At 37.3% G+C, this 26,537-nt stretch overlaps 3 protein-coding genes and 1 long non-coding RNA gene across 14 annotated transcripts in view; 3 read left to right on the top strand and 1 right to left on the bottom strand.

Moving 5' to 3' along the window:
* The window catches only part of LOC107224653 (fasciclin-1), a 223,895-nt gene extending 215,319 nt beyond the window's left edge, over positions 1-8,576 (top strand). For all 8 annotated transcript variants that reach the window (XM_046733508.1, XM_046733507.1, XM_046733505.1 and 5 more), the window contains one exon: positions 1,747-8,576. In XM_046733508.1, coding sequence (XP_046589464.1) covers positions 1,747-1,937 — 191 coding nt within the window. In that variant the 3' untranslated portion in view covers positions 1,938-8,576. The remainder of the gene's footprint in view (positions 1-1,746) is intronic.
* Positions 8,577-9,874: 1,298 nt separating this feature from the next.
* LOC107227449 (PHD finger protein 14) lies at positions 9,875-18,570 on the top strand. Of its 2 annotated transcripts, none has more exons than XM_046734094.1 (14): positions 9,875-10,108; positions 11,178-11,342; positions 11,427-11,672; positions 11,889-12,100; positions 12,437-12,591; positions 12,706-12,980; positions 13,124-13,579; positions 13,672-13,960; positions 14,101-14,329; positions 14,456-14,640; positions 14,887-15,025; positions 15,209-15,495; positions 15,782-15,890; positions 15,987-18,570. In XM_046734094.1, exons 1-14 carry the CDS (start codon positions 10,066-10,068, stop codon positions 16,005-16,007), a joined length of 2,811 nt encoding a protein of 936 aa, XP_046590050.1. In that variant the 5' UTR covers positions 9,875-10,065; the 3' UTR covers positions 16,008-18,570. The 2 variants fall into 2 exon arrangements, with proteins under 2 accessions (XP_046590050.1, XP_015524080.1); XM_015668594.2 differs by lacking the exon at positions 9,875-10,108 and adding an exon at positions 10,824-10,990.
* Positions 16,555-19,739, bottom strand: LOC107227448 (methionyl-tRNA formyltransferase, mitochondrial). 2 transcript variants are annotated; one of them, XM_015668591.2, is made up of 6 exons: positions 19,257-19,738; positions 18,794-18,994; positions 18,453-18,575; positions 18,060-18,238; positions 17,715-17,909; positions 16,555-17,501 (listed from the first exon to the last, which is right to left on the bottom strand). In XM_015668591.2, exons 1-6 carry the CDS (start codon positions 19,499-19,501, stop codon positions 17,329-17,331), a joined length of 1,116 nt encoding a protein of 371 aa, XP_015524077.2. In that variant the 5' UTR covers positions 19,502-19,738; the 3' UTR covers positions 16,555-17,328. The 2 variants fall into 2 exon arrangements, with proteins under 2 accessions (XP_015524077.2, XP_015524078.2); XM_015668592.2 differs by having other exon boundaries at positions 17,362-17,501; positions 17,764-17,909; positions 19,257-19,739.
* A 1,309-nt stretch (positions 19,740-21,048) lies between these two features.
* On the top strand, positions 21,049-22,427 carry LOC124293373. 2 transcript variants are annotated; one of them, XR_006903312.1, is made up of 4 exons: positions 21,049-21,241; positions 21,838-21,946; positions 22,069-22,190; positions 22,305-22,319. It is a non-coding gene; the product is annotated as an uncharacterized LOC124293373 (long non-coding RNA). The 2 variants fall into 2 exon arrangements; XR_006903311.1 differs by having other exon boundaries at positions 21,056-21,241; positions 22,069-22,427.
* The last annotated feature ends 4,110 nt before the right edge of the window (positions 22,428-26,537 follow it).

The following is a 26,537-nucleotide window of genomic DNA, read 5'->3' as shown; positions in this document are numbered from 1 at the left end:
ATGTCAAAATAGGTCTGAGACGTTCCGCAATTTCTTTGGTGTTCGGAAAGTGATACCGGGATATTTATTTCTATTCCGAATTTTTGTACACTTTCGTAGTTAAACGTTGCACCTATAATAAATGTGTTTGGCTTCGCGAAAGCAAATAACAAGAAAAGTTTCGCGTGCAGCGGGCGAGTCGAGAAACGCGAAAGTAGACAGTATTTAGACACTCGGACCATACTGGCAAGAGGTCACGTCGATTTGCTCGACCCGTAAATGAGAAAACTTTGAGCAAATAAAGGCGCCAGAGTCGAGGGTATAGACGTGAAGATAATCACCTAAGGTGCAATTCTGTGACTCGAGTTACATCAATTATTTAATCAAGTGCTATGTACCTTGAATCAACTCATTCTCGACTCTCTAGCTCTCTCTATGACTAGCCATTTGCGCTTTTGTTGTCACACAATGAATCTTGAATCGAACGAAAATCTGGCGTCAAGCATTATGTAGGGAGGTAAAGGGCAAAATGGGCCCCCTCTACAATCAAATGGGATTTCAAAAAATATCGATAACGCTTGAGATGTATTTGTAGGCCAAACGCAGAAGCAATTGTGTTAAATTTCAAAATTCTCGAAACCATCACACGCGCTTTTATACTCGAACAAAAGATTTGAGGGCCTTATCATGACCCAGGTAAAAAGCTCAACGAGCCCCTCGAATTTGGGGCGCCATGATCGCGAGAAGTTAACCACCCCTGATCTGACGTTATTCCTACCTCACGGGTCCCATTTTTCCCTCCTCTCCCCTACTGCGGACCGATATTCGAATGAAACCCCAATCAACTCACCTTAACGGCAAAATTATTAAATTCGTTACATAAATTTTTATATTTAAACTTTCACGATGAAGTCTTACGCCGTGCCGATAGGCAATAAATATACAAGCTCACACGAATTAATTTTGTGAGTCGATTTCGCAGTTCTTAGTCTTTTTTCGAGAATCAAATGATGCTTTACCTACTCTTGCCGTAATATTATTTGGCGTGGAGATAGTTTCAATAATTTACGAGTGCTCTAAGTTATCAGGCAGCCAAATTAAAATTTGAAGCGTATCAACGGCAGCCATGTTAATCTTACGTCAATCATCTCATTTTATCCTTGGTGATATTCTCGAGAATCTTACATCAATGGTTGGTTCCATTTCTCCCGAGATGGGTTATGCTTCCCTTCACTTTCGGATTGCAAAACTCTCAAATCAGTTTTCTCGACAACGTACTTACACTTATCGCCCATTTTTATCACCGATCACGTATACATATACTCCCCTTATACCCTCCGATTTTGCAGCTATGCGCATATATTTCCCCTAATCAGATCGAGCGCGCGCGCTATGCTAAAGTTGGTGTAAACTTTTATACACGCCAAGGCGTTTACCCCCCTTATCTATGCATCCCTTGTATTTGCACAAGCACACGTGTACACACCAAGTATTATATACGTATATGCATCTAAACTCCGAAGATATAATATGTATATAACCTGAGCGTGCGTATACGATTATGAACGCGATTCCCGTTGCAGGGTAAAATATCTGCACATCTTTAACGAGACTTCCCTGCAACAACCTTCGTCATTACGCCTGCGAATGACAGCCCATAAAAATCACTGCAGCAGATGCTCTTATCTCCTCGAGAAAATTTCGCATCGAGTGAGGACGCAGCGTGCAAATCGAAGTTATTCGCATTTTGCCTTTATCATGTTCCAGGCTACCACGTCCAGTGGCAGAACGAATGGATCCACGTTTTCCGTCCAGACGTCGAGTGCACCAACGGTATAATTCACGTTATCGACGGTGTATTCCTGAAGGACAGCGACGTACAGGTGAACGGAAGTGCGTCGTTAGCTACGCTCGGACCCCACTTAATTATGATTCTCATAGCCAAGTGGTTGCTGTAAGTTTGGACGAGGGAAGAAAGGAACGAGATTTTCAAAAAAATATATTATAAGACGAGAAACAGAAGGTGAAATAACAATTGTAAACCAATGGCTATGTCAATAGTGTGTCTCGAGGCTGAGTGATTTGAGTTGCGTTCGAGAATGCCCAGCGAACGTTATAAACTTGAAACGGCTGATCTTTGCTCGAGTGAATATCCAATTTCTTCGTCCAGTCGAACTCAACGTTACTCGCTAGATTTTTTTTTTATTTTTTTTTCGTTGTAAAGTACAGAGAGACGGGGAAAAAGTTGCGTCGAAAGTTTTACGTAGGAAGTTTAACCGGTAATCTATACCCTTCACACCTGATGACCGTATAATATTCCAATGATCGGAGAAGTTTCCTGTGACAAGGACCGAAAGATGAGGTAGAAACGGTGCACAGGACTGATTCACCTCCCCCCTCCCCCGCCCCACATTCTTCTCATACCTTGCAAAATTCATTCCTTCTTTCACGCCGCCTAGCATACATGTACCTGTTACGTATCGCAGCCCGTACGATTAACTCTTGAATTTCTTACGTATAACAAAGCTGTGTTTAGAAAATATTTTCCCTTGAGATATACATCGAGCCACGTGAGTAAGGATTCAAACACTGTATGGGAAATTGACACGAGACAGATTATACGCATATGAATACGTACGATCTGCAAGGGTTACAGGAATCTCTCGCGTTATTTTAAACGAAAAACAAAATATGAGTGACGAGAAGAATATATACATATATATAATTATAAATACAAATAAAACAATAGTAATAATGAATAAATATTGATATAATGATAATAATAATTGTAATTGTAATGAATACGATGATAATAAAATTAATGATAAAAATATTGTTAACAATACTAATAACGATAATCGCTCAGCCTCAAGCGAGGTTATAGCCTATTATTTATTCGGAATTGTCCGGGGGACGATTCTACGGGTTAGTTATAATCGTACCAAGTAGATAGGTATTACCTATAACGAGTATAAAATCATCGCGAGAGAAAAAAATTTCAATAAAAAGAACAGAAGGTGTACGGAGCTAGAGGATCGATGAACATTTCTCGAAGAATTTTAATTAAGTTTCTGACGAACGGTTCTCTGCACTATGGTTCTGGTGATCCATTTGCACGAATTGCGATCCTTGTGGCTTTGTGATCGCGACGGGCGTAACCGCTATACATATATAATATTATAACAGAGGTTTCCGTACGTTACAACATATATTGAAAACTTTAACATATTGACGATGTTTCACAATTTATATAATTACAAATGTATCACTCGATTCGGGAAGAGCAGGATATTAGCATTGCTCGTGTAACCGTTAACCGATTCAGGGATGAAAAAAGCCACAACTAACATACACCGAATTCACACGAACTCAACAATTCGGTGTTTCCCGGTCGACTGGTGATTCGTAACATTTCTACTTATATACTACTATAATAGAATACTGCCAGACTAATTATTGTCACTTTTGTATAAAAATGAAATCCACGTATTCATCATTCCGCATATGTAAATTTGTCGGTATTTATACATACCATGTGCTATCGGTGTGTATGTCTAACTAAATTAATACATATATATGGGTAAATGACACTGACATTTGTGCGGCATTTCGTTATAATCAGAACAATTTTTTCGGTGGTTTCGCTGGAAATCGGATTTCTTTATGAGAATTTATTTATTTTTTTTCATTTATCCCAAAGACTTTATTTGTACGTTACAACTTTTTGCAGTAATTGGCATGATTTGAAAAAATGATGACTGAATATATGCGTGAAATTGAATTACAAGTACGTCTTGATTATTTCAGAAAATTGCGATTGTTACGTGAAAGTCTTTTGGTCTGACGTTCTATTGTTTTATAGTTCGAATATCGTGCGTAAAGAATAAAGCGTGTATAGAGATCTGTTAATATACGGATATTCGTACCGTATTTTTGACCAGTTCGACTGCATCTCGACATAACGTATGCCTCCGGCTATGAAATGAGTACGTAACTGAATATAATGAATAAATTGAATTGAAAATAATATGTCGAATCGGTATACCATGTATAAAGTGAGAAAAGGTGGTGCAAAAAGGTAGAAAAAAAAAAAAAAAATTAACAGACAATGAATAAAAAAGTTTTACGGTTCGTGTCCAAAAATCAAATAAACTCGACCAACTGTAGGCTAGATGAAAATATATCATGCGCTTCATGTCTCATCGACTCGCGATAAGAACGTGTAAAATAACGAAACTGCAAAATATAATAATGAATTAAAAAAAAATTATTCGGAGGTAGACAGAAGAAAAATATAGACTGTGAACACGTGAATTATGTGGAAAATCACCCAATGGCCAGATTCAGTTCATCCGTATAGATGGACTTGAATAGATAAATTGACAACGATTATTGAATCTGGCGCCGGTAGTTCAGCGCGTTTCACATATTCATTTTCACCAAGAAATATAATTAAAAGAAGAAAATAAAAAACAAATAATCAATATTACGTGTTGATATCAATCTATACATATATATAATATATAATATACAGAGATATATTGAAGAAGAAAGTACGATTGAAGAATGAAAAAGAAAAAAGAAAAAAAGAAATGCTATCAAATACTAACTTACTTGTTGTTGGAATAAATAATTATTAATTATATTATGTATAGGTACATAAACTCTATGAATTAAAAACTGTTTGTTCGTTAGGTCAAAAGAAATAGTAGAACTCTATCTCTCTGTATAATAGATGTATTTGAATGTTTGGCTTTTTACATACATTATAAATTGGAATACATTAATCCATACATACACATTGATAAATAGTTGTGGGGGTCGAGCCATGCTATAGAGTACGAATCGCCAAGTCTGTATCGTTAAATATTGCGAGGTCCTAACAGTCTGTATCTTCGATAATTAACTCATTATAAATATGCAATACTCGCTGATCGTTCATCTCATAGTTACCAAAATCTATCTTTAAGGAAACGAAATCGTGAATTTTTACCAACCGAGCTCATCACAAGACAGTAGAGTCACATACATACACAAAATTTGTTGAACTTATCGAAAATAGCGAGGATCATGTTATTTTTGCTTCAAATAAATATGGTTTGGCTCGATAACACAAATTATTGGTGTTCACATTACTTTGTTGCCGTGTCAAATGACGTTTCTTGAATCGAAAAAGACAAAAAAATATTTCTATCGCAATATTTGCTAAAGTCAACAAATCCTTTCTCTGTTTACACCGACCAAATCTTGTTATCGTATTCAACGTTGCACTTACGTTTATTTATCAATTATCACTGACCCGTCATTGATGAAATCATACTCTAAACGAAAGAAACATCTCATGATTACGTAGTCCAAAAATAAGAAAGAATTCCAGAGCAAAATTTTTCGTCACGATATAAAAAACTGAAATCAATTCATTCCGTTTCACACGTGTGAGTATTCCTATGAATTTCGTACTGCGATGGCAATTTCGCTACGTCAAATCTTTATTAAATATCAAAACGCCCGTGTTTTGAATTTCACATATTTACTGTTATATTGCGCATATTATACAATGAGCAGAAAAGACGTCCACTTCAAGACTTACGTATTATTCAATTTCAGCGTTGGATTTGTCTCACTGCGAAATGACATGAAGACGAAAAAAATATCGATACATAACTCTATGTCATCGTCATTATTTGTACATTTTGTAGATATAACGGTACTGCTTGTTAAGGGCATATAATTATGGTAAATATTAAAAGCTAGTGTTTAGAAATGAACGTTAGTAAATGGAATAATTATATAATAAAATAATACCGCCAATCTCATCGCAACCTGGCGTGTGATTCATCACGTTGAAGTATATTTAAGGGGGTGTCCTGATCGATTTCGACGCTAATCTGCAAATATCGGTGTCTACGTATCTCGAACCCAAAAAAGGGCAGCCCCAGTCTATACGCAATTCTGAACAAAAGCACTCCAATACATTTTCATCTGAGGCAGAAATGAAGAAATGGCATGAATTCTACGAATTTACCAAAGCGATTTCGTCGAATGAAAATGTTTAGAAGTATTTTTGTTCAGAATCACATATAGAATAGGCCTATCAAACCCGTTTTCAGGTTTGCGATACGTAGACTTCGATATTTGGAGATACGTACGTCAACGTCAAAATCGACCAGGGCACCCCCTTAAATTCCCAAAGCTGTTTTTTTTCCTCGTAAATTTGATTGAACTGTCGCAAATTGTAATCAGAACTGTTTTGTGAATGCAAAGATTTCTTTTACACCGAAGTATAATATGCGTAACTGCACGCTATATTCCGGTTCTAAAAATCAGAGAAACGAAGAAGAAGTAAACATTCACGAATTATAATATCTCCTCCTATTTGTATGTAATTTGGGTGGATCGATTTTGAGTTTTATTCACGCAAGCACGATGATGATCTGATAGTGGTCGCAAAATGAACGCCAAAAAAGGGATAACAAAGATTTGAGAACTTTAATACTCTTTCCTACCACACATTATTGTGTATGCTGAATATTCGTGCGGAATGACGATATTTATTATATTACACAACATACATGCTAACATTAGGATTTTATTACTACAGTATTTGAGTGATTTATTTATAATATAATACGCCTACTGTTAATTGACATAATTATATTCATATTAAAGCACGAAAGAAAGTCAAGTATGTGTCAAATCTTCAGTGCTTTTTCCAGCTTTTATTATGTTAGAACTTACGATTTATTTCCCGCGTAAAGTAATGCATTATTTATATCGATTGATAATAAATAAAGAAAATAAAAAATACACTCCGAGAAAATACTAAGAAACTTGGCAAAATCATTCCGTAAGATGACTTCAAGAGTTACTCTTGTGAATCAATCAATAAAATAATGCATGTCGTGTCACACATTTTTTTCAACCGTCAAGATATGGTATACGGATAGATAAATTCGCGTAATTAAATGAAGTTTCGACCACGGATCATACCTTCAATATGAATATCTAAAATGAATATTAATCGGCGCAAAACTCAAGTGCCGGAGCAAGAGGTATCGCATGTGCAAATAATGTGTGAATGATGTATGTATAATGTATATCCTCGACGTTAATACCATGAACTGTGTTAAAGAGTAGGCAAATGAGTAATTAGGAATTAATCGAAATCCCGTATTTCGTCGGCAAAAATGATTGTCGGTGCGATTAAGGTTTATAACAAGTAAATAATAATAATAATAATAATAATAACAATAATAATAACAATAATAATAAAATTGAATAGTTGTGATGAATATCCTTTTTCTCCTATAGTCACCTACATTATACTTTTCAACTTACACGTCTTACCCGCAACGATATAATCGTTTCGTCACGTAATCAAACTGCATAACGCATTCATGTAATCACACGATTTGAAAATTAACTAATTCGATACTCAAAGAAGCCTTTCAAATGATACCGATTTTGTAATTAGCATTAGATCGTGAAATGGAAATTATAATGGAACGAACGCGGAATAAAATCACGTCACAATATAAGTTATTTGGAGCAGGGGAGATTTTTAACCGCAAAACGAGTAGGATCTACATCTAGTAATCATTTCCTAACGGTCATCTCAAAGGCGTCTTTGCAAAATATTACACATGCATGACGTACTCGGTGGGCTATCATCATCCGCTTCATGTACTATCGGTTGATTATATTACAATTTACATATAACATGTAAGATAAGGGTAAGGATCGAAAAGATTCAATTCAAATTTCGGACGAATATATAAAATAATTATTAAGTAATTTCGTATGTTCCGAGTCAGCTATGTAAGTCTAATAAATTAACGGTATAAAATAAATGAAAATAAACAATAATTAATTATTTATTAGATATGTTACTAGAGAAATCAAATTTACGTAAATGTACCACAGATCTATTTGTATAAAATGCATTTATTTCAAATATTATGATATTATACTGTATTTAATTGCGATTACGATAAAATTAGGTATATATTTTAGATAATTATCAATTAATAACTATACTTTGATTATAGGGCTAATCTATGGTTATCTTTATTGTAACGTTTGTTTAAGTACGGATCAGGCACGAATGCTTTTACGAAAAAAGATTCTGTGCATTTTCCGCCATTTATAATTATAGACTCTTGTTCGTAAACAGGATTTGACTATTTTTTGAAACAAGTGGTGACAAAATGAGAATTCGAAATCAAATAGTGCGCAACAGAGTTACATTCACAAAATATCAGCGTTAAGGTTCGTTGGCAATAAAGACGTTTAAATCAATGATATTACCGATAGATTCGATATATCAATAGTAATATTGTCGGCACTTCAACTTGTTCAATATTTCCATCCGAAATAATTTTTCAATCTCACGCACAGCATCACGAATGCGACAAATCGTACGTGAAAAGTTTAGCTTCGGCGCGTTATGGAATAATGTTTAATTAACGAAATTTTGAAACGTGCCCCCTTGTTTCGAAAAATATCATAAACATAGTCTTTTTGCCTTAAGACACTTTGTGAACCGATGCTTTTACTGTATAATTTTATGAAAAAAATAAAGAACACCTAAAGTTTAATCGTAATCGCGTGAAAGAAATTTTAAATTGTTGATCAGAATGGTCGTCCTGCCATAATCGGCCACACACTGCAGCGATAAAATGTACTCCACTTATCTGCAAGGGTCGTCATTTAAACCATATTCATTATTATTCCATGCCCGAATAGCAATCGACACACTAAGAAAGATTGGTTCGTGATGAATGTTAAGTGAGTTTGAATTATACTGTGTTATTAGAATGGACTTCTATTAATTCTAAAGTCTTCAAGTATTAGAAGTGTAGTAGTTAGTTAATAGTTTACTGGTGAAAAATAGTGGTACTCTGTAATTCAGTATTAATACAAAAGGCCCCAATAACCTCACAATAGGTATAGTATCAAAGACCAGCCGAAGTTATTCTTAAAAGTTCAGCTGACTGTCGTTCTAGACTTCGCTGGAACAAAATATTTTGAGGCAAAATTCTGGTGTGAAAGGCAACCAAGTAAATACGTCAAATTTCCAGTAAAGCTAATATAGTATCCATTTCAATTTGTCAAATGGTTCCTACCGTGACTGTTAAATAAACTGAAAAACATACTGAAAGTCTGTACGGCAAGTTGTTTCAAGGTATTATCGGTCAATTAGGAACACGAATTAGTACTTCCCTCGGGTTGATCCGAAGGTCGGAAGCCTATTATAAGGGGATAATATGGAGTCAGAAAAAATGTGTAACTAGTAGCAGGCATCGAAATCTTGCAATCGATACGTACACCATTAGAAATGTGACGCGTTAATTATTATTGCAGAATCTAGTGGATATTTACTAAGATTGCGCTGGTTACGGTACAAAAATTGTAGGATGCGTTTTGACCGATAATCTACTCAATTACATAAGCTTCAGTGATTATTGAAAATTCATGTACCGGTGATAAAGAATTAGTTCTGAAATATGTATCAAGCCTGATTGTTGTACATTCTTTAACTTCTCTATTACAAGATAGTAAATTGATGAATATTACGAGTAATGTTTTACGTTGTAAAAATATAAATACATTTGCACTGTGACGTAATAATTTTTTTCAGGTAGGTACAGAATATTAAGAATTATCTTGAGTGCTCAATCATCTATAAATCGTAAGAAATTCCAATCGATATTGTTCTTAATCGATGAACGGAGAATCAGGAATTTGAAAATCAGCGCCGTAGGACAAAATTCGTAGACGTTCGTTATGGCGGATATCTATAAATGTACCACCTGCGCAGAAGAGAGGCGCGTCGATATGCGCAACTTCATCAAAGTGTATTGGTCCAGGACAATTCGTGCTTTAAGTTCCGAGGGGTATTACCTGTGGGCTGCGAGCTACAGTCAGGTTGTAAAGATAAAAGTGAGGGGTGCGTTTCGAAGCTTTTTTTTGTCGAATGTTCCGATTGACAGCTGCAAATCTTGACAGAATTTTATACTCTAGCTAACGCAAATAAATCACACTATTAGCGCAGAAAAGAGGTTGTGCAGTTGAGTTACGGCGATCATGTCTCAAGACGACGATGTAGGATTTTTATACAAAACAATGAGTGAGTACCTGTTCTAGACCTGCGTCTGTTATTGTCAATGATCCAGGCAATCTGCAATGTGTACGAACGTGTCTATAGTTCATTCACCATACATTCATTATAGTTGTGATACGTCGTGTTATTGCTTCGAAATTTAAATAGACGACAGCATTTAGAGAACGTGGTTTATTATCCACGCAACCGTATATTGCGTTTTATAACTCGCTATCGAGTGTGCGAATGATCTGTAATTGAAGGTATCAAAATACAATCGAACTATTATCTTATTTACAAGGAGTAACGTTACTTTTTGGAATCGTGTAGAATGGTGTCAACGCGAGCTGGGAATAAATCGAAATAGGGTGGCGATTTAAGTTTCCAAAAATAATTGCATACGCGGATAACTATAGAACGATCAAAAACGCGAACGGCAAATCATTTCGCACGTAAATTTCGGGTGCACAACGTGTGGCGTCAACCGGCGTTTTGCGAAGTCAATGAACGCAGCGTGACATGTGCCGGTAAACGATGGCGATACGCACGCATGAATGTCGGATCGTGGTATGCATGCATCACAGAGTTTGATACGTGCACAGAAACACGCACACTGTCACATAGCGTGCGAAACGCGTGAGGGGTGGTGATTCTACGACAAGTCTTGACAGCAGTGGGGGGGATATTTAGGGATTTAGGGATTCAGGGGAAAATCTGCCTCGATACATAAACCGGAGTGCGAAGTGGGAACCACCGCCAAGCCAAGCATTCGGGCTATGAATCGTGTAAAACGGGGTGGCAGATGAAAGAGAAATTATTATTCTCGGCGCGTTATTTTTGCTCCGATTCCCATTGAATGTGATATCGGTATAGTGTCAGGTCCGTTTTTAAACACGATGAGTAGTTCATGTGAGTATTCCAGCATTAAAGTCCGACACATAACCTATACTAACCTTTTTCCTTGCGTGCTCAAATTTTTTGGTGTCATTTTACGATAATGTCGTTTGTTTTCACGACGTGGAAATCAGGTAGAATAACTAGAAAAAATATCCAACTTGTATCCGTATTCATCAATTTTTCAATTCTTTCTCCAAAGTTGAACGTGATCCAAAGAAAAGACGAGTCAAACCCGTCGATTCGGCCCAACAATCATTGCTTGATTTCGATTTGGGCGAGAGTTCGGATGACAGCGATTTCAGAATCGAAGATCATTGTGAGGAGTCAGACGACGATTCCGTTGACTCTCACGATGTTGGAAAAGGTAGGCAAAGCTACATATTTTCAACTTTAGAACAACGCAAAAGTGTTTAGGACAACTGCTAATCTTTTACTTCCTCTTCTTCAGATGAAGACGACGATGAATCAGAAGAGACCGATGATTCTCTCGAAGAACCTTTGGTTCGCGGAAAAGGGATTGGTGGGATGACGGTCTGTGATGTGATTGAACAAGCACGGCAACAAGCTGCCAAAGCTGGCCAATTCGATGAAAAAGTTGCTAAAGTTTTGATCTGTTGCGGTTGTTTGGGAGACAGAAGCGACGATATTAATGAAATTGTTGAGTGCGATGGATGTGGGGTCACTGTTCACGAAGGTAATTATTAACTTGTATTTATTTTATAGGTATCAATAGGTACCAGACTTTATTACACATCTTTGACACTTTAAACGAACCATAAATGTTTGAAATCTAACAAGAATTAATAGATATGTCTGAGCATTGTTTGCTCTGAATTGCATGAAAGCGTGAGCCACATTATGACTGGACGGATTGATCATTACTACTACGAATTTTTTATCCTCCACACAGGCTGCTATGGCGTTTCCGATGTTGAGAGCTTTTCTAGCACCGATTCACTTTGCCAGTCAGCACCATGGTTCTGCGAAGCTTGTAGTGCTGGTGTTGACGATCCTTCGTGTGAACTCTGCCCCAATAAAGGTGGAATTTTCAAAGAGACCGACGTCGGGAAATGGGTTCATCTTGTATGCGCCTTGTACGTTCCTGGGGTTGCTTTTGGAGAGGTAAGACACTGTCTTGTCATTTATACCAATGATAGATTAAGGAGCATAGTGTTTTAGATCTACACATTGTGTAGTAGATAGTTTTAATGCAAAGTTCTATAGTAAAATATATAAACTTTGATATTCCGCGCTATTGAACAAAATTTTGTTACTTAAATGCAATGCAGATATAAAAAATTTCGAAAAATTCTGATTCTTTCCAGTGTTTCAGTGTAAGAACCCTTGAATTTGTTGAGTGTAATTATTTTAAATCTTTGTTTCCATCTTGATTGGCATTGAAATTATTGTCAGTATTAAATAATCAGGAGATTCGTATCAATCATGTGATTAAAATAGGTGGACCGTCTGGCAAGTGTAACATTGTTTGAAATGGCATACAGCAAATGGGGAGCGAAGCAGTGCTGCTTGTGCGAAGACGCTCGCTATGCTCGAACTGGCGTCTGTATTGAGTGTGATGCAGGGATGTGCCATACATACTTTCATGTCACATGGTCAGTACTTAAATATACCTAATGAATTGAATTATTTGTAAATCCGACTGATGTCAGATAAGGATAAGTTGCAAATATACAATTCGTCATATTTAAATTGTCAAAAATTATTAGCGCACAGAGAGAGGGCCTGCTATCTGAAGCTCATAGTGAAGAAGTGGACCAAGCGGATCCATTTTACGCGCACTGCAAACTACACTCAGATAAAACATTAGTTCGTCGACGCAGACGTAACTGGCTAGCTCTTCAGCTCAGAGCACAGTATAGACAGCAGTTGCATCTGCAACCTGATCATCTCGATACTGAAGAACAGCGCAGAATTCAAAGGAAGCTCGCAAAGCACAGGCACAAGTACTTGGCTCATAAGGCATCAAGGCAACCACCTTGGGGTGAGCCAATATTTTTCTTTTTCTTTTAATTTCTTCGTAGTTACATAGTTGTAGTTTTCGTTCGGTGAAGTTGAGCACTAAGTATGTACTTACAAATATTTTTAAAACAAGTATTGAATAATTATGTTTTGATTGAATTTTAGTACCTACTCAGAAAATGCCAAGACTACTCACAACATCAGCTTCTGCTTGTCGCCAGTTGGCAAAGAAGGCGGAATTAATGGGAGTTGATACCGCAGCTTTAGAAGCTCAAGAGGCCCAGCTAGTCGCATTGGTCGATGTTAGAAAGAAATGGCATATTCCTCCGGCGTTTAGTGTAGAATTTATCGGCTACTACCTTGATCGGAATCTCCGTGTTGCTGCAATGAAACGAAGACTTCAAGAGCACTTGGACGTTAACTCACAGTTGTTGAATGAGCAACAAAGACTAGATAGAAAATATGATGAAGTAACGAAGGATAACGAAGATCAAATTCGCGTCAATGTTACTTTGAAAGAAAAAATTGAAATGTATCATCAGCTACTCCGATCTTCGGGATACGTTAAACCACTACCATTAATCGCAGACTTAGCTAAACCTAGGATACCGACTACCCTTGGTGAGTTTATTGCGTGATTCCTACTACAAAATAAATGTATTATTACATAAATATGAATGGTTGTTCTGATAACTCTTAATTCTTTGCCTTAGGTACAGGACTTGGGGTGCCGACAGCTGCTGCATTAAAAATGGGAGTTGGTTTTCCCCTACCTGTAGGAAAAGGTGGCGAAGGTGGAAGAGAAGGTCGTGTATTAAGTAGTCAAGCTCACGATCATAATCACAAAGGTGATCTAACACTAAGACACCAGTGCGGTATTTGTCGAAGATCAACGGATCAGCACTTGCTTGCAAAATGTGACACATGCCACCTCCACTATCATCTTTCTTGTTTGAGTCCGCCTCTAGCACGCATGCCAAAAAAAACTAAACTGATGGGCTGGTGAGTTAGCGTTAATGGTTGGTTAGTCCTGTTAACTATTTTGATATAAACAATATTCAAAAGAGCGGATTCTATTTCGCTCTGTCTCACAAACAATACAATATACGATAATGAATTTTCATTGTTTCTTGATCATTTAGGCAATGTTCAGAGTGTGATAAAGAATCTTCTGGTTCAGAAGTTGAGCACGTCGATACCTCAGCACCGCGCAAATTGCGACATTGTAAAGACGAGGCGAGCCCTTCTCTTACACCATTACAAGAAACCCATATTCCAGTTGCTCTTAGCACACCTACAACGTCGAAGAACATTGTTAGTGCTGCTGCTGCAAGTGTTACTACAACACAAGATGCGCCCACCACACCAAAAGTTAGCTCACGTCTTTTACCACATTTGTCTTTTTGTTAGATAAGTCTTAATGACGTAATTTATCAAACTATCGACCTACCAACCCTGATTTTTCACATACACAATAAGAAAATTCTAAATTTCAAGTTAACCATAAAACCAATGGGACCACAGCCTTCATTCATGGAACGAATGCTGACGGAAACAAGTATACCTCAGCAACAATTATCCAATGTAAATCTCACACCACGTGAAGGATCCCCACAATACATGGTGGCATCCGCCGATGGCACGGAAGCTATACCTCAAAGAAGCGGGAAGAAACGAAGGAGGTATACTTTTCATTATCTTATTCATCTGAATTCTGGTTTTAAACATTACACTAATTTAGCTCGCTAAACTTACCGCGAATCACGTTACTTTTATTCTTAATTTGATTACAAATTGAGTACTGTAGCAATCATTTATTTTTATCAATTACGAGCATTTGCAGGGCAAATGTGCATTTTAACTCCCATTTGAGATTTTAAATACGTTTAATAATTTCCGTTAATATTGTGGTATTATATATTCATCAGGGAAAAACATAAGAGGTACACCCCTGATCCAATCACTGGTGTGAAACAGCGTAAACGTAAACATAAGAGAAAGAGTTTAGATGTAGAGAATCCAGAGACCCAAGGTCAGCCAGAAGTACACAGAAGGATCACCATCAAGGTAAATTTGCTATTTTAGAATGCGTAGCGTTAAGAAAAACGATACACACCTTCTCTTTTTCAGTTATTCTCATAGAGTCTTTCGGACTTCCCTAATTCATTTTCAAACATTGATTCTAAAGTTTCCTTTCGATTTTTCGGTCCATAATAGGCGATAGCTGATTTTCTATTATTTTATCTTCAGATTAAACCAATCCCGCGTCCAGAAGGTGACATAGCGTCGGAATCGAGCCCACAAATGTTTGTGGCTACTTCTACAAGCACTGAAATTACACCGCCACCGCCAGTCAAGCTACCACCGCCACCTCCACCTCCGCCACCAACCGCTCTATCAACGCCTACCACCACTCCGAGTAGCAGCAGTACCAACAGCAGACTCTCATCTGGAAGTTTAAAAAAAGGGAAAGAAGCTGATCTTCTTACACAGTGCGACGTCTGCAGTATGCCTGGCACCAATCAAAATCTTGTTAGGTTAGTGAAATTGCTGTTCCACAATTTGACCTCGTTTAAATCTATGGTAGGCGGTTTGTAATGGTAGCGCGATTTTAAGGCTTGAAGAAAAGAAAAAGAAAAAAAATTAGGCAAGTCACAATATAGTTAACATTGTTTATCATAAGTCAACATAATTTTACAATGACAGTAGATCATTACTGCGATCTTTGATTGCATATCAATATGCAATAGACAAAGAAATGGTTTAATCATCACCAATTTCGGTTGCAAATGATAATGTAAATAATATCATCCACTTACACAGATGCGATGAATGCAAGAAATGCTACCACTTCACATGTCTTGAACCGCCCGTAAAGAAATCACCCAAGAGAAGAGGATACTCGTGGCACTGTGCAGATTGCGATCCCAGTGTAAGAAATTATTTTCCACAATCTAAGACTGCATTGTTAATGAATCAATTTTGTTTTCGTTATTAATTAAATGACTGACTTTTTTCTATCCCGCAGGCATCAGAGTCAGAGAATTGAATATCTACAACAAAAGGACAGCCGAAATATCTTTCCCATAAGACAGCACCGATAAGTTAATTTGGTACCATGTACCCTTGATTAGCTAGCTATAACAAATACGATATCGCATTCATTTGAGTTCTTTTATTTTTCATTATAGTTTAGTATCATAGAACGTCTTTTACCAACATTAGACTATTCAAAACAAATAGTCATAAGAAATAAAAGAGGTGTGAGTTTTGGCATGGAAATTATGCAAAGTTAAAATCCATTATGTTTTATTTCTATTTCTATGTGCATTAGCCATCTTCGGTATAGGTTATCGAAATCATTTTATTGTTTGTAAAGTCGCTAGTTTTTGTTTCTAACTAGCTTGCTTCCGTTTTTTTATTTTTTTTAAACTGATTATGGTTAATTTTGAAGTAGTATTTTTTCCAATAATTGCCTAATATATTACAGGTAAAATGAAGTCACTTATAAAGTTTCTTGTTTCTCGTGAAGGTAATCAAATATATGTATACATGAGTGTATACATTTTACTCGTAATAGGTTTTGTTCTCACATATCAATGTTTCTGTTTATTAGGAAAAATTCATACTGCGGTAACATACTCTGCAAGAAAGTTAAGCTCGCGAGTTTTTGCAATAAAATAATTATGTATATTTTCCATAAAGTTATTAGCCTATGACGAATTCCCAATAACAAAATTCAATGAATTCTGGTCAAATTACTGTGATGCGTTTCTTTATCGAAAATACATCTGAAAAGGGTTCTGTGGATTGATTCTGCAGCAGTTTCGTATGAAATTTTTGAGGTCATGTAAAAAATTGAAGATAAATTATTTGTGACTCCATTATTCAGATGTAGAAAGTGCACTCTATGAACAACCGAATAATTTGCGAAATCTAAGCTCAAAAGCCGTTTCTCGCGATAACAATCATTTTTCAATAAATTCCAAATTGAATCGAGGTTTTGAGAAAAATTAAAATAATTCTCGTTAGTACTCTTAGGTCGGTAACGTAACTCTGTGCATAAAACTTCTTAGCTTCTTTCATTTTCTGGAAGAATTAACAATTTCTTAAACACACCGGAATCGAATTCATTTGTAGTCAGTCCATTGCAGCTTTTCGTGAAAAATCAATTTCCACATGTCTAAAGATGCTACGCTGGTGGATGAAAAAAATTTACAGCCAATATATCGAATTATAGGCTCTGAACGGTCGATTTTGATATCCAACTAAGTGGAAAAATGTCATTGTGAAATGAAAAATGCATAGCATATGTCGTATAACTTTTATCTATATTACAATTTATTTGGTTTCTATTTATTACCTAAGAATCAAGACGAAAAAAGGTACGGTTTTCGTTTGTTCTTCGAAAGAAATCCGTTATAGAAATCACGAGCTGACATGGGCGGTCGACCAGGACAGCCTATGTTACTAACTGAAATTTTGGTGTTCCCTCGACAATATACCACTAATTTATTCAGCTCTTTGTTGAATGTCAGTAGACCTATAATTAAAAATAATTTATTATTGGTTTACTGAAATCACATTAAAGCCTATGATATCTTTAATAGAGATGTATGAAGACTTATGCATAGCAGATCCATCACAATTAAGTACAATGTATCGCAATACACTTGACACTATGTCAAAATGTATTCAAATTCTTGATCGTTAGACACTACAAATAAACTAGCAAATTATTATTGACTTCAAGTACCTGGCACTATGTCAGACACTTGTTGTCCTGGAAGTGGGTCTTTAAGTACCTGAACATCCAAGAGTTTCAGTGTTGCACCCAAAAACGTTGTTGTCAGGGGATATAATTCACACAAGGCACGTTGCAAATCATAAACATTCTTAGCAGTCATTTCATTCCACTTTACTAAAGATAACTTCGGAGTTACTTTGGGTGCTGCAATATAAATGGCACTACAGTCAGAGACTAAATAAATTAGAGTCTTCAACAGTCGGCTGGATACCGGCATTGCTGTACCATTTCTTAGTGCTAATAATATAATTAGGTCATTGTACATCTCTTTGTCAGATGGTGTGAAACACTTACCATAAGTTATTCCTTCGTTACTTTGTGGTTCAGCATGATCTAAAATATCTGGCAATCTTTTCAAAGTGTCTATCAGAAGGTCTGCACCAAGCCTTGACATTCTGTCTCGTAACTCTGGCATTGTTTCATCAGGATGAACATTTAATTTTTGTTGAGCCACCACTTCTCCAATGTCAAATCTAAAATCGATATCTTCAAAGTTTTCATGCAGGGATTTGCATTTTGTTAAGTAGATGTAATGGGCAGTGTTTTGTTTTTAATGGGTATATAGCTGAAAACATGTTATTTTTGATTGAAAACTGACTTCTGAGTTTCACCCTTACAAAAGCTACTTGTTTGATTCATCGACTAATTGAACTTGGCCATAGTTTTCAATACTTCATATGTACTCACTTTTTTGGCATCACTTTCATAATGCTAATACCTGTTTCACTGTCTCCGTTCAACAGTGCATATATTATTGGTGCGGCACCTCTCCATCTAGGCAACAAACTACCGTGGACGTTTAACATGCCTCTGAACAAAAATTGGTAATTATTACTCATAGAATGCAGGTAAAAATTGTCTTTAAGGCATATGGTGATGGATAATTTCAAGAATGAATTTACCTTATGATTATTGATACTTTTGTATTAGACGATGACTACTTTGTAATATTTTAGAGCACTTGAAAATTTAATATAAATTCAGATTATTAATTATTGAAATACACAAAGACAAAGAAGTAAACTTACAATGGAAAAGAGAGTATGATGCGAGATGGAATTAAATGCCCAAAGGACACGACCAGTCCAATGTGAAATTCAGACAGGTTGATATCTGGTGGCCAGTTATGTATCGGTATCCTGTGTTGTCTCGCATATTTTGTGACAGTATTTTCTTTTCCACCATAAGCAGTAACAATTTCGAGACGACTTAGCAATTTCCCTGCTTCACTGTACAAAATTTTGAAATCATATAAATTAAATAACATCGGCAGACCAATTTTTGTTCAGTTAAACAACTACTTATAATGTCGCGGTAATATGCAGGAAGAAAAAGATGCGAACATAAGTTGAATGAACCCGAGACCTATGAGTATGAAAATATCAATGAAATTATGAAATTTAATGGTCCCATGAAAATCTTCAAGCAAGGAAGGATAAGTTTACGGAGGTAGAACCCTTTGGGTATTTGAAGGTTAGATGGGACACTTACTACTTATGGTAGAGTTGCCTAAGGCTCTGTAACGCGAAATCATCACTGCCAAAGAACAAGACGCTCCAGGGAGCTTTTCTTTCTGTACAAACATTTTTCACCCGAGTTGAAATTTGTTGACGAGAACATAACCTGGTTAAAATGGTGCGGTCCTTCAATTCTTGGTGTAATTTTGGAATATTTGTATTGAACAGTCTTAGAATATTGGTGTTCATTTTTGGGTATATTTGTTTCAACACATTCATACATCACTGGCAAAATCTCGGTCGTAGTAAACAGTCATGCATTTCACGCATTAACTAAACAATGGTACTGTGAATCGTCTCGTCTCCCTCGGTGGCCCGCACTAAGTTATACTAATAATACTATCGTGGTGGTCCCTATTCATTATAGGCATTGACTGAAGAATATAAAGACGGATGCCCCTGGGTAAACTTTTGTGACCAGTTTTCAGAACCCAGAAAACGCAGCGAAAAGAGCGTAGGACACACAGGAGAGAAACGGTAAGCGAATGAGCACCTGCTGAAAAATGTCGAAAACACGGGTTCTCGTGTTTTGGCTGTAACTTCAGATGCGTTGATCGCATCGTATTGGGACTGCGCCCAATCGATTTCTCTCGTAAAATTACGTCGGAATAGTGCCTGAAAAAATTGATTCCAGCACTTTTGAAAATCGCGAAAATTTTCGCCAAAAATACAAAGGGGTTAACCTTCCTTTTTTTTTTTACCAAAAAATTTTTCGTCCCAGAATTGATTCGTATGACTCTTTTCCGACCAATTGGATCCCAAGGAACTCTGAAATCGCAGCGAAAAGAGCGTGGGATCAACAGGAGAGAAACGGCGAGCGAAAAAGCACCTGCTGAAAAATGTCGAAAATTCAGGTTTTCGTTTTTTGGCTGTAACTTTCGATGCGTTGATCGCAGCGTATTGCGACTGCGCCCAATCGATTTCTCTCGCAAAATTACGTCGGAATAGTGCCTGAAAGAATTGATTCCGGCACTTTTCAAAATCGCGAAAATTTTTGCCAAAAATACAAAGGGGTTAACCTTCCTTTTTTTTTTACCAAATAATTTTTCGTCTCAGAATTGATTCGTATGACTCTTTTCCGACCAATTGGACCCCAAGGAACTCTGAAATCACAGCGAAAAGAGCGTGGGATCAACAGGAGAGAAACGGCGAGCGAAAAAGCACCTGCTGAAAAATGTCGAAAATTCAGGTTTTCGTTTTTTGGCTGTAACTTTCGATGCGTTGATCGCAGCGTATTGCGACTGCGCCCAATCGATTTCTCTCGCAAAATTACGTCGGAATAGTGCCTGAAAGAATTGATTCCAGCACTTTTCAAAATCGCGAAAATTTTTGCCAAAAATACAAAGGGGTTAACCTTCCTTTTTTTTTTATTAAATAATTTTTCGTCTCAGAATTGATTCGTATGACTTTTTTCCGCCCAATTGGACCCCAAGGAACTCTGAAATCGCAGCGAAAAGAGCGCGGGATCAACAGGAGAAAAACGGCGAGCGAAAAAGCACCTGCTGAAAAATGTCGAAAATTCAGGTTTTCGTTTTTTGGCTGTAACTTTCGATGCGTTGATCGCAGCGTATTGCGACTGCGCCCAATCGATTTCTCTCGCAAAATTACGTCGGAATAGTGCCTGAAAGAATTGATTCCAGCACTTTTCAAAATCGCGCAAATTTTTGCCGAAAATACAAAGGGGTTAACCTTCCTTTTTTTTTTACCAAATAATTTTTCGTCTCAGAATTGATTCGTATGACTCTTTTCCGACCAATTGGACCCCAAGGAACTCTGAAATCGCAGCGAAAAGAGCGTGGGATCAACAGGAGAGAAACGTCGAGCGATTATTCCAGGAATAACCTGAGGTGGTTATCGGTGGTTGTTGGAGGTGGTAGGCGGTGGTCGGAGGTGGACGAAGAGGAGGACGAGGAAGACTAGGAGAACAAGGTGGACAAGGAAGACAAGGATTTGTGCTCGGTGAGTTCAACATTTTTATAATATTTGATGAAGTAGGATCAGGATCAGGAGTAGGAATAGGAGTAGGATCAGAAGGAGGAGTAGGAGTAGGATCAGGAATAGGATCAGGAGTGGTAGTAGGAGTAGGAGTAGGATGAGAAGTGGGATCAGGAGTAGGAGTAGGAGTAGCAGTAGAAGTACAAATGGCAGAAGGATCAAGAGTAGGTGTAGGATCAGGAGAAGAATTAGTATCAGAAGTAGTCAACCACCTCCTCCCACCACCGACCACCTTCGTCCTCTTCGTCCACCTCGTCCCGGTCCTCTTCTTCCTCCGCCGCCTCGTTGTCCTCGTCGTTCTCGACTTCCCCGACCACCGCCGCTCACTTCCAACCACCGCCAAACACTTCCTACCCCCTTCTGCCCCCACCAAACACCGCCAACCATCTCCGTCCACCTCCTACCACACCCTGCCGCCTCTTTCTGCTCTTTTTAAATCATATTATTTACTCAGAGTAATTTTAGTCAGGAACTTTCTTAACTGGCGCTTACATCTTAATCATTTCTCTTCAACGTTGTAATTGCAAGATATAACTAATTTGTAATATTCCGCGTTGCAGGAAAGTCCGTCAATGGAACGGTCTGCTGACTCCGAAGGATCTCTACTGGATGTGGATGAAACTTTGGAAAGAAGTAAGGAGGTTCTAGGATCACCATTCTACGAAGAAAGTAATAAGATCAAGAATTCTTAACTTGTATACTAATATCACCTTGTCTTCATTTGTATCAAAACCTCTATGTTTGCACGGTCTTGATTGAAGTTGGAATTTCATGTTGACAATTGATTTCAGAACTGCGTCAGCTGTCAACTGGCCAATTAACAGAGCTTCTCGGTGAAATGGAATCCTTGGTCGGAGCGCTCAGCGAAACTTTAATAGCTGAATATTATTATTATTAATATTAGCTTACTTTTGTAAGTATTTATGAATATAGCCTCCATGAATATTCATTGTTGGTATGTAAGGTCTGGCAACGTACCAACTTTCTGTAAGAGATGTTGAGGATTTTCAACACAATTATGTTTTAGTTCTGTGCCCCACCTAGTGATCCACTAGTACATATCCTCCGACGTGACATCGCTGTGCTACGTATAAAGAAGAAAAGATTTATTAAGATGCAAATTGCTCCTCTCTTCTTGCCATTGTGCTTTCAGCCATTGTTGTGCTGTATGTTGAAAATATAGAACAGTTTATAAATATAGAATAACAGGTACAGCTACGAATACAGCACTACAATAAATCTTGTAGAAATGAGCTCTCATTGAGATTTCTCTGTATTTATAACTCGACGCGAGAAGGCAAAAATCAATGTAATGCCATCTGTAAGGTGATTGGACTCGTATTTGCACTACGAGAACTCGTTGGGCATTTTGCGGTGAAATTTCAAAAATTGTTGTACAAGAAATTAAATAACTATAAAAATGGATAAAAAATATTATCTCCAATAGTGGCTGTAGCTAATACAGCTTTAACCGTATATTGATTATGTTAATGATCTATTGTGACAAGATCGGAATTAGATAAGCTCTCTAAATACTCTTTTCTAGACTATTAATTTATATCATGTATATGTAAATGTATATTTCTTTAGTTTATAGAATCACTGCACTAGGATTACCCTTGCCATGTTTTATGGTGCGCTTGTGTAATTTGTATATTATTAACCTTACGTTTTACTCTATTTGCGACAAGTTGTGAGTGTTTCTAATTTCTTGGCAATTATTTATGTACATGTATGTGTATATATGTATATATATACTTATGCATGTGTATATATATATATGCACATATTTAAAACTAGACTTTTACAATAAACACAGAGTTTTCAGTATATTCACATACATATTTCTGTGTATAGGTACACTTGAACTAAAATATCCTTATTTCTAATACGGACTTCTTCGTAATTCGCATTTGTTCTTGTAGCCCAATGTCCTACAAACATGTCTCAAAGCCCTGTTGACATAAAAGCAGCTATTCGATAGAAATTATAGTTTATAGTTTACACAGCCCATTGCATGATATTTCATTATAAATACATATGTTTCAATGTATTTAGGAATAACTTATCAAATGTACAGAGGTCATGTGCAAATAATAAATGAATTGATTCGACCGCAGTTTGATGTATTCATTAGAGCTTTAACAATAAATTTAAGCTTTGTTACTTCTTTTATTTTATTATGGATAATCAAAAACATTTCCGACTATTCGTGCTGTGGAAGCATGGGGATTCAACCAAATGTAGCAAAAGATTAGAAACAGTGTATGTAGAGTACGGGTATTTTTCTAATAATGCAAATAGAATAGAATACCACGCCTTGCGAATTAGCTTTCCAGACAGAGATGAATGATGAATTTTAAGGACCGCATTATCGTTGTTGAATACTTTATGGCTCATGGGAAAAGAAAATCTGTAACGATAAAATTGATGCACCGGATCATCGTCGACTTTAACTTTTAAAATGTCCTACCATTTTCGAACGCCTCCTACCTCCCCCTGCCACCTCCGACCATCAATGGCCACTTTCGACCACCCCCTATCACCTTCTGCCAGCGCCGAGCACCTCCTACCATTTCCGAACACCTCCAACCATCCTATTTACCTATATTACTAGATTAGCTATGATATGAGAAGAGAAGAATTATTCATTTCGAAATGGGATTCTATTCGACGCGCGCTCGATGTATTCCATAATATCAGTATTCATAATTATTCCAACAACTTTTCATTTGCTCTCTCGATCTTGAATTTTCATAGGCATAGAATCGAAACGCTGTTTTAGCTGGTCGCAAGTGAAGCATCTGCGTTGGGTGGAGGAGCGGAATTGTTTTTCGAAAAGTATTCAGATGGAAAAAAATTCAGAGTAACTGCAACACATAACGGATGCGCTAATTCTGAACGAGATGAAATGGATGCTTCGTATATGAGACAGTATTTAACACTGCGTAGTGATTTAAAGACCTAGAAAGGTGATAGGGAGAGAAAGAACGACGCTTCTCAACACTTCGAGTGTATTTTAACACACATTTGAAAGATACGAGCGAAATTTTTCATCATCCAACTGTCGCAGAACGGCAGCTTTGTTAGCCGACCCGTTCACTGAAGAATACATCTTCAGTCAACGGCTGACCATCGAAGGGCCTAGCCGCTTGAGTCTGGAATCGGCAGGAGAGATGAGGTGTGTATTTCTTGTATGAAATGTGAAACCTAAACTCATTATACATCATATCATATCATCATACATCATACATCATACATCATACATCATACATCATACATCATACATCATACATCATACATCATACATCATCATACATAGTATCAAAGTTCGAAACCATAGTTTGGATGTCGGATGTTCAGAAAGTGACGTCACCAATTCAAAATCAGCTAGCCGAATTCCTCAGTCGGGAAACAACCGCGCAGTAGAGCGGACGTATGAGAGTCGCGCTCCGCAAATTTCGAGTACCGGGTTCTCAACCTCCCGGATCCCGCGCTTCGGGTCCGCTACGTATTTCAAGTACCGGGTTCTCAACCTCCCGGATTCCGCGCTCCGGCTCCGCTACGCGGTGAAACTCGACTTCCAGGATAAGCGCTCCGTGGTTCCTGGTTCATGTTTACAATAAATTATTTCAATTCGTTTTTCGCGCAACCCCAAATTCGGTAGCTGTCAGTCCGCTAATAAAATTTCTCGACTTCCAGGATAAGCGCTCCGTGTTTCCTGGTTTATGTTTACAATAAATTATTTCAATTCGTTTTTCGCGCAACCCCAAATTCGGTAGCTGTCAGTCCGCTAATAAAATTTCTCGACTTCCAGGATAAGCGCTCCGTGGTTCCTGGTTCATGTTTACAATAAATTATTTCAATTCGTTTTTCGCGCAACCCCAAATTCGGTAGCTGTCAGTCCGCTAATAAAATTTCTCGACTTCCAGGATAAGCGCTCCGTGGTTCCTGGTTCATGTTTACAATAAATTATTTCAATTCGTTTTTCGCGCAACCCCAAATTCGGTAGCTGTCAGTCCGCTAATAAAATTTCTCGACTTCCAGGATAAGCGCTCCGTGTTTCCTGGTTCATGTTTACAATAAATTATTCCAATTCGTTTTTCGCGCAACCCCAAATTCGGTAGCTGTCAGTCCGCTAATAAAATTTCTCGACTTCCAGGATAAGCGCTCCGTGGTTCCTGGTTCATGTTTACAATAAATTATTTCAATTCGTTTTTCGCGCAACCCCAAATTCGGTAGCTGTCAGTCCGCTAATAAAATTTCTCGACTTCCAGGATAAGCGCTCCGTGGTTCCTGGTTCATGTTTACAATAAATTATTTCAATTCGTTTTTCGCGCAACCCCAAATTCGGTAGCTGTCAGTCCGCTAATAAAATTTCTCGACTTCCAGGATAAGCGCTCCGTGTTTCCTGGTTTATGTTTACAATAAATTATTTCAATTCGTTTTTCGCGCAACCCCAAATTCGGTAGCTGTCAGTCCGCTAATAAAATTTCTCGACTTCCAGGATAAGCGCTCCGTGGTTCCTGGTTCATGTTTACAATAAATTATTTCAATTCGTTTTTCGCGCAACCCCAAATTCGGTAGCTGTCAGTCCGCTAATAAAATTTCTCGACTTCCAGGATAAGCGCTCCGTGTTTCCTGGTTCATGTTTACAATAAATTATTTCAATTCGTTTTTCGCGCAACCCCAAATTCGGTAGCTGTCAGTCCGCTGATAAAATTTCTCGACTTCCAGGATAAGCGCTCCGTGGTTCCTGGTTCATGTTTACAATAAATTATTTCAATTCGTTTTTCGCGCAACCCCAAATTCGGTAGCTGTCAGTCCGCTAATAAAATTTCTATAACTTTATAATCTTCTCATAATCTTTTTGGTAAAATATGTCGATAAAAAAATTATATCAAACCTTACACATTATTTTTGATTTGTTCTCACGCTGAAAATATTTATTAGTATTCGAGGTATAACTCGAGGTGGTTGGCGGTTTTCGTTGGAGGTAGTTAGGGGTGGTTGCGGGTAATCTCGGTGATTCAGGACGAGGAGGACGAGGATTTGTGCTGGGTGAGTGAAACACTTTTATAATATTTGATGGCAATTGTAATTATATTTCATCTGAAATATTACAAACTTGTCACGTTTACAATAAATTATTTCAATTCATTTTTCGTGCAAGCACATATTCAGTAGCTACGAATAATCTCATACAATTTATTATATTATTAATTATTTATTTAATCAATTACTCAATTATATTAATCCT

The sequence above is a fragment of the Neodiprion lecontei genome, chromosome 3, assembly GCF_021901455.1.
Source record: "Neodiprion lecontei isolate iyNeoLeco1 chromosome 3, iyNeoLeco1.1, whole genome shotgun sequence".
Taxonomy (NCBI): Eukaryota; Metazoa; Arthropoda; class Insecta; order Hymenoptera; family Diprionidae; genus Neodiprion; species Neodiprion lecontei.
This window is presented reverse-complemented; position numbering and strand designations above follow the sequence as displayed.

What these genes read in the sequence shown, in the direction of transcription:
- LOC107227449 (XM_046734094.1), top strand. Translation starts at nt 10,066, where the DNA reads ATGTCTCAAGACGACGATGTAGGATTTTTATACAAAACAATGA. An exon ending in TGGGGTCACTGTTCACGAAG is followed by an intron (nt 11,673 to 11,888) that starts GTAATTATTAAC and finishes TCCTCCACACAG; the next exon opens with GCTGCTATGGCGTTTCCGAT. An exon ending in CTGGGGTTGCTTTTGGAGAG is followed by an intron (nt 12,101 to 12,436) that starts GTAAGACACTGT and finishes TGATTAAAATAG; the next exon opens with GTGGACCGTCTGGCAAGTGT.
- LOC107227448 (XM_015668591.2), bottom strand. Translation starts at nt 19,501, where the DNA reads ATGAATGTGTTGAAACAAATATACCCAAAAATGAACACCAATATTCTA. An exon ending in AGGCAACTCTACCATAAGTA is followed by an intron (nt 18,995 to 19,256) that starts GTAAGTGTCCCA and finishes AATTTTGTACAG; the next exon opens with TGAAGCAGGGAAATTGCTAA. An exon ending in AGTGTCTGACATAGTGCCAG is followed by an intron (nt 17,502 to 17,714) that starts GTACTTGAAGTC and finishes TTTTAATTATAG; the next exon opens with GTCTACTGACATTCAACAAA.